We start from the raw sequence: 7885 nt of genomic DNA on the forward strand, positions 1-7885 counted from the left end.
GCAGGGTGTCTGGGCTCTCCCTTAGGGATAGGGTGAGAAGTTCGGATATCCGGGAGGGCCTCGGAGTAGAACCGCTGCTTCTTCACGTCGAAAGGAGCCAGTTGAGATGGTTTGGACATCTGGTGCGGATGCCTCCTGGGCGGCTACCCGGAGAGGTTTTCCGTGCCTGTCCTACAGGGAGGAGGCCCCGAGGCAGGCCCAGGACTCGCTGGAGGGATTATATCTCTCGGCTGGCCTGGGAACGCCTCGGTGTCCCCCCCGAGGAGCTGGTGGGGTTAGCTGGGGAGAGGGAGGCCTGGGTGCCTCTACTGAAGCTGCTACCCCCGCGACCCGAACCCCGGACAAGCGGAAGATGATGGATGGATGGGTGGATGGAGGAAGATTGGCATCAGTACTAAAATACTCGGGGCTATATTTCTGAGTGATCAGACCTAACGATGCCCATAGTTTCCACTGTATTTGTGTTTATGGGATGTTGCATATACATTTTCCCCAGCACATACTGGCCACTCGTCAGTGTAGCGGAAGCTAAAACCCTGGGTTCCTTTAAATCAGAGCTAGATAAGACTTTAACAACTCTGAGCTATTAGTTAAGTTCTCCCCAAATGAGCTTGATGGCCCGAATGGCCTCCTCTCGTTTGTAAATTTCTTATGTTCTTATGTCAACCGATCCCCGTGGTTGTTGCAGGCAAGTTCGTGCATGAGAACTGACGTCAACCACAGCGACAGAGTCTCACTCAGCTTAGGAGTCAGCTCTTAACTAAAAGTTGCTCTCAGTCACTTTGTGAATAGATTTTAACAAAAGGTCTTAGTTAAAAACTTTTAGTGCGATGTATGAGTACTCTTAGGGGTAAGATAAAATACTTTGTGAATACGGGTCCAGATCAGGTTATGAAAACTCACAACTCACAAGAGGGTTGGAACAGAGTGAATGGGGGCATTCACAAGCAAGAAAAGTATAGAAGAAAATAAAGAAAGAATTAAGCAGTGTGGGAGTTTAATACTCGTAGCTTGACTTTCCGATCCACCTCCACGTGCAGAAAACAGCTTTTCACCTGCACTGCTATTCTCAGTGCAGCCACTAGGTGTCACTGTATCAATAAGCCCAGCATGGGGGCGTGTGAATCAGAGCGAGGAGGGCAGGGAACAGAGAGAGAAGAAGGAAGAGGATAAGGCTGCAGTTTGTCAGACATCATCTGCAGGCCATCGATAGGAGAGGTGCTGTGAGAAGCGGCTGAGAGTAATTAATCAGAAGGAAGTAAGACAGAGGCAGAGAGTGAGACACATTTACCGCGGGACGGGGGGTAACTGGGGGCCGCAGATCAGCATGAGGTACCTGCTTGCCGTCGTCTGCCTCCTGCGAGGTGAGTGCTGAGTGTGTGACCCTCTGTGTGAACAAAGCGACGCTCTGCACCGCTGTGCTGCCTCTGAAAGCCGCTTTATTCCAGTTTGTATTAAATACTAAACTCCTCTCCTTTGATTGACAGCTTGGCGTGATGCAAACTCCACTGAGGTGACAGGATATGAGGGAGGTGGAGTCAGCATCAGGTGTAACTACTCACAAAAATATAAGGACAACAGTAAATACCTGTGTAAAGGTGGCCGCATGTCATGTGAGGATCTCATTAAAACTGAGAAAAATAATGAGTGGGTGACAGAGGGGAGATTTTCACTGTATGACGACCCTGCAGTGGGATTCTTCACCGTGAACATCACTGGGTTACAGTTAACGGATACTGGGACATACCAGTGTGCAATAGATAAAAGCTTGTGGCGTGATACATACACTGAAGTTTCTCTGAATGTTCTGAAAGGTAAGAGTCTGAAACAGAAATTCCTGTGAGTTTTTCTGCATAACCTCCCTCTCTGCTTGTCTAATCATATATTACAGATAATGTTATAGATTATTTTTTTGTACATATTAGTTAGAACCATTACCTTAGTCTAACCCTATTTGTGATACAGAGCAAGAAACACATTTAAAACACACACACATTTAAAATGTACAAAAAAATATTATTTGGCTGTCTTTTGTTGTATGAAGACTGAACATTCGACATTACATTCATATTATTGTTTGTTTTTACCCTAAAAAACGTCAAATTTTTATTACTGAAAAATGTGTCTACAAACATTACTGTGCAAAAGTCTCAGGGAGTGAAGGAAGAGTATGTTAAAATGATATTCATGATGGTGTAACTTATATTATGTCTGTCAGTGTGTGTCAGCTTAGCCATTGCAAAACTAAAGTCACCCCTGTATATGCAGCAACCATCACCAATATCTATTTGTTGATTTGACCACTAGCATGCCATGTTTGTCTAAGCGATACTTCATCTAATTATTTAACTAATTAAGGTAATTAAGTGAGTTGATGAAATTTAACAAATTTGTGTAAGTTTTGGAACTGAAGCGGTGTTCTTTCATTTGTACATATTCTAATGTTACGTTTTGAGCGAAAAATCCAGGTAAATAGCTTTAAACATGTTCCTCAGCTGCCTGAGACTTTCGCACAGCCCTGTGTGTTCTGACATGTAGAAAAACAAATAGTACTAACGCTTCATTTGTGCTGGACGCAGAAAGAGCTTCTGCCCTACAGTTGCAGCAGCCATCAGTCCATGATCTCCTCAGCTTACCTCATAGCTGTTCTCTCTTCTCCTTTTGCACGTCTGTTTCTCTCATTGGCACCTTCAACGTTCAAGGTTCAAAGAACTTTATTAATCCCAGAGGGAAATTACTTTGTCTTGGTTATACAGTTGCTCTAAATAAGTTACCGGGAAGAAAGAAAAAATTAGTTTAGAAGAAAGTACATTATATTATATATAAAATAATAATTTAAAGAGAAAATAACAATAAATAGAAATAAAATATTAAAAAATTAAATATAACACACAACTAAGTTACATAATAATGCACTAGAAATGCAGTGTAAATAAGAGGAAATATTACACAAATATATTGTAACCAGATATTTCACTTGGAACTCGAAATAGAAACGGTAGTATTATAAAATAATATTGAACAGGAACTACTCATAGTTCCTGTCCCGTAGTAAAAACATTACAGAGCAGAGTTAAATAATTTTATGGCCATTGGGAGAAAAGATCTCCTGTGGCGCTCTGTAGAACACCTGGTCATAATCAGTCTCTGGCTGAAATTGCTCCTCTGGATGGAGAGAACTCTGTATAGCGGGAGAGAAGGGTTGTTCAAGATGGTACGTATTTTGGACAAAATCCTTCTCCTTGCCACGACATCAACAGAGTCTAGATCCAAGCTCAGTAAATATCCGGCCCTTTTAATGACCTTGTCCAGTCTGTTTCTGTCTGCTGCTTTCATGTTACAGCCCCAACAGACCACAGCATAAAAAACGACACTCGGCACGACAGATTCGTAAAACATCCGAAGAATGGTTTTACAGATGTTGAATGACCTGAGCCTTCTCAAAAAGTACAACCTGCTCTGTCCTTTCTTGTAGAGTGCCATTGTGTTAATTTGATGCTGCATTACATCAGTCTTATTCACTTTCAGCTTTTGTCCTCTTGTCAGTTCATATACTTACGCTTATTTACATTGTGTTTTATGAATATAATTCTATTTACTGTATTTTTGTCTGTCTGAAAACTCCATGTGCATGTTTGTGTTGTCAAATGAACTTTGATTCTGAGTCTATTACATGAATATTTTTGCAGTTGCCAATTATTGCAGAATATTAAAAATGTATTACAGGACCTTCAGATGATCATGATCATGAGTCACCATTTTCCATGACTAGTTTCATATCACAGCTCTACATCAGGCACGTGATACTGACATGCAGTGTTCAGACTCCAAACTGTTTCCTGAACACTATTGCACAGAGAGCAGCTGCTTAACTGAACAAATCAGAATGAAAGGGCATGTTTTGGTTGTTTTAGTCGCATCTTCCGTTAGCTTGTGAGAGCATCAGGAAACTTGTTGTCCAAAAGTACTCAGTTTAGGCCGGATGGTGTCCCTAAAACAATAAGCTGATAACGACAAAGCAAAGGAGGTCAATCATTCAGGGCTGGTTAAAGCACAGGCCGTCCCCGGGTTAAGAACGACTTACTTACGTACACCTCATACTTATGAACAAACTGCCATAGAGTCTGTTATATTAAAAATTTGGGTTAAATATAATGGTTTGTGATAATAAACCCACACGCTACTTTGTGACGCTCATTGAAACATTGTGCTTCAGCAGTCTGTTGGCTCATGGTACAGTACAGTAACAGATGTAGATACTCTTATTATTACTATGTACTATATTTTACTGTTATTCTTACTATGTACTGTACTATTATTGTTCTGACTTACGTACAAATTTAACTTAAGGATCGGATCTTGTTCGTAACCTGGGGCTGCCTGCAATAATTCTCCAGGCTCACATTTACCGCATCAGCTAATTTCATGGCTCTGCACTGGTTACACTGGGGAACCAGCTTTGATGTGCTGTCAGGTGTTTTCATTCAGAAAACTAGAGCACTGCAGGCAAACCCCTTTAGTTGTGCTGCTGCACATTTTGTCTTGATATCTGACTTTTTCTGTCTTCCCTTTGAAGGGCCAGACTCCACAAACACCACAAAGCCAACAGGAACAGCAACAACAGCAATAAAAGGAACAGCAACAGACAGAACAATTCAACCAACGGTAATATCAACTACACCGGTGATTTCGTTGGCTGCATCAGTAAAGCCTTCTGGAACCACACCCCGAAGGACAACATCACCAGGTAAGCAGATTAACCGTCATTATTACAGACTGTTTCCGGCTTATGACTGGGTTCCGCTCTAACATGACAGGTCGTATGTCAAAATGGACATATGCCAGTATGGGATAATAATCACACAGACATTTAGGTGCCAGTATCACGTAGGTTGGGGACAGTCTGTATTTGGTGCTATCAAGTTGGTGTCGACTCCTGGTGACCATAAAGACGGTCGGCCTCCAGAATGTCCGGTCTTCTTTGGGGGTCTGCAGGCTCCCTAGTGGCATGTTCATTGGTGTGATAATTGATAACCCATAAACATACCTGATTACATTTATAGGTACCGTTTAAAAAGCACTGTAGCACTCAAATGACATCATGCTAAAATTTTTACATGGCTTAATTAAAAATGATTAAGGTAGCAGAACATAGTTTTAACAAACTTCTACTGCACAAATTAGGCTGAGAATCAGGTGGTGTCGCCCATATATATGTATGTACGGTTCTCATGTGCTGAATCCATGCCTTGAAGAATTTAACACTTGCCCTTCCTGTTTGCGATTCCGCCTAAAGCCTTCTGCCTGATTGCTGACTGCTGGGTTTTCACCATTTCCTGTGTTCAGACCACATGTATGGCTTGTGCTTTTGCACCTTTGCCAATCTTTCTTTCGGTTAAGACCCTCGCCGGCTTTTGAGCTGTTCTGTAGACATCAGGGGGTCATACGAGGTACTAGGTAGGTGGACCTGATAGAGTCCACTGAGAATATGATCCACACCGTCACCATGACTCAGGTGCAGCACTATATAGAGTTGGACCCTGTATCTAGCTTGTATACACTTTGGGATGGAGTTTGACTTCATATCTGACCTTTCACCTTTCCAGGGGAGCCCCTACAAGAAGAATCTGAATGTTGTTTTCCTAAATTTCTAAATTATAAAATATTATTCTGTCACATTTGACTTCATCTCCAAATGTAGCCAATAATAAACTAGTTCTGTATCTTACCATCACTCATAGAGAAAAGGGCAATGTCATACATGACCTGCTAAAACTCTACACTGTTACAGTGTATCGAGTTCTGTGAGAGTTAGAAGGTCCATATTTCCTGCCTTTCAGAAACGCTGCTGCCCATAACTGTGGGGCTGACTGTGGTTCTGCTGCTGCTTGGACTCACTCTGCCGATCTTCTACAGACAGAAGAGAAAGAAACCAGCAGGTGGCTGTTAGACACTCTCACCGAACACAGGCTGGAAACACAAACCTTTAGTGCGTCTGTGACACACACACCCATGCACATGCACACGTCTGCATAATCAGCCATCAACATGCTTCAAACAGCACGCTGCATGTTTTAAACCATCAGTGATACACGCTAGGCTCTCTGTATTCTTATACAGGAAGTATGTTACCGAACTTTATTTAGATTCCCCATTTACTTACTGTCCCATGAATAGGTAATATATGAAAAATATTATATTCTATTGTAGGTTCTGTCTGGTAATAAACTGCAGTGTTATTATCCAAAAATGCAAAGCCCAGAGACATTCATATCCTGGCTAAACTGAAAACACTACAGAACTGGTGTTTTTTCTCTCTAAAGTAAAAAATGACATAAGACTCTTCTCTCTAAACAACCTTGTAATCTGAGCTGAAATGTAAAAGCTTGTGGTGTTTCTGAGCTCTGGTCTTGGTGTTTGTTCCACAGCATCTAAACCCCTCCCTGACCGGACAGATACTGACACCAGACACCCAGACACAGTCAGTATTCCTCATGTATACAATCCTCACTCTGAATGATACTGTTACTGATGGCCCATGTCCTGTAAGTGGAGTAAAGTGTGTTTTTTATACTCTGTCTTACAGATACAGTGTAGCTCCGAATATGAGGAAATTAAAGACCAAAGTGATGTGGTTCCTTCCCTCTACTGCACAGTGGACTTCCCTGAAAGTGCTTCTCCCATGATTGTCTACTCCACTGTAAGCCCCCCCAAAGCCTCATGTTCAGATTCTATCAGCTATTCCACTGTCATCTTCACTGAGAATCCAGCCTGTACAAACGATTCAGCCATAAACTTCACGAAAGACTCTGAGTATGCCACCGTCAACCTCTAGGTCACACTGGACACTGGAAATAAATAATACTCAAAGAATATATCTGCAAGTTGTGTTTTCCCTAAAAATGGGAAACTATAAGGTATTTCCAAGGAACCATCCTGTATGATGTATCTGTTCTGGGAAGACCTCAGCTCACCCTCCAACCTCTGACCCTAACTCTACCCTCATCTGTGACCTCCAACCTCTGACTCTAACTCTACCCTCATCTGTGACCTCCAACCTCTGACCCTAACTCTACCCTCATCTGTGACCTCCAACCTCTGACCCTAACTCTACCCTCATCTGTGACCTCCAACCTCTGACCCTAACTCTACCCTCATCTGTGATCCCTCAGCTGGTCACTCCCAGCTCCTGCTCCAATGCTGACTTTCACGTGTTGCTGGTCATTCATTGGAAGTTCACCATAACAGGAGCTGAACCAAGACATTTCTGTAAAAAATATCTCATCGTTACGCAGAGGTGGGAAAAGGCTGATAAAAGCCGATTTCTTTTACATCCAAAATATCGTAAAACCTGTATTGTTGTCTTTGGCCAGAACTAGGCTATCCTGAGGTGGTGGGAAAATCAAAGCAGGTCCACTGTGCTGTAACACAGGACAGACTGGTTATTTAACATGAGGGTGAAGTGTCATTTCAGGTGTGATGTTCTTGGGGGAATGGACCTCAGCACACCTTAGGCTTGCTGGATAGATGTTTATCAGCTGGCTGGTGATGCCTTCTGCCCAGAGTTATCGATGTACCTTGCAGCCACCATAAGCAGAGGGCTTTTCTGCTTAAAGCAGCAGTTTGTTCATTGTTTACTATTCAGACAATGAAATTATAGGTAACAGTCCATTAGGGTGTTTCATTTTTCCAAAGATGTGATTTTCGTATGACTTTGCTTACGCCCCGAGTCTCAGTGATGTAAAAGATATATATGCCAAATTTCAAGAAGATCGGATAATATTTAGGGGTTGCACACATTGATCACTTTTATCTCAAACTAGTTCATATATGTTCGCTTTTGGCATGAGGCAGTTGTAAGTTGATGGGCTCCAAAGAATGATTT

General features: G+C 42.2%; 1 protein-coding gene across 1 annotated transcript; it reads left to right on the forward strand.

The window, feature by feature from the left end:
• Positions 1 to 1168: 1168 nt before the first annotated feature.
• Positions 1169 to 7653, forward strand: LOC140590813 (uncharacterized). Its single transcript, XM_072711808.1, has 6 exons — positions 1169 to 1364; positions 1488 to 1814; positions 4577 to 4747; positions 5841 to 5939; positions 6429 to 6481; positions 6587 to 7653. The coding sequence occupies exons 1-6, from the start codon at positions 1328 to 1330 to the stop codon at positions 6833 to 6835; spliced, it is 936 nt and encodes a 311-aa protein (XP_072567909.1). The 5' UTR covers positions 1169 to 1327; the 3' UTR covers positions 6836 to 7653.
• Positions 7654 to 7885: the final 232 nt, after the last annotated feature.

Source organism: Paramormyrops kingsleyae, chromosome 5 (assembly GCF_048594095.1).
Source record: "Paramormyrops kingsleyae isolate MSU_618 chromosome 5, PKINGS_0.4, whole genome shotgun sequence".
NCBI classification, from domain to species: Eukaryota; Metazoa; Chordata; class Actinopteri; order Osteoglossiformes; family Mormyridae; genus Paramormyrops; species Paramormyrops kingsleyae.

What these genes read in the sequence shown, in the direction of transcription:
- LOC140590813 (XM_072711808.1), top strand. Translation starts at nt 1,328, where the DNA reads ATGAGGTACCTGCTTGCCGTCGTCTGCCTCCTGCGAG. An exon ending in CGTCGTCTGCCTCCTGCGAG is followed by an intron (nt 1,365 to 1,487) that starts GTGAGTGCTGAG and finishes TTTGATTGACAG; the next exon opens with CTTGGCGTGATGCAAACTCC. An exon ending in CCGAAGGACAACATCACCAG is followed by an intron (nt 4,748 to 5,840) that starts GTAAGCAGATTA and finishes CCTGCCTTTCAG; the next exon opens with AAACGCTGCTGCCCATAACT.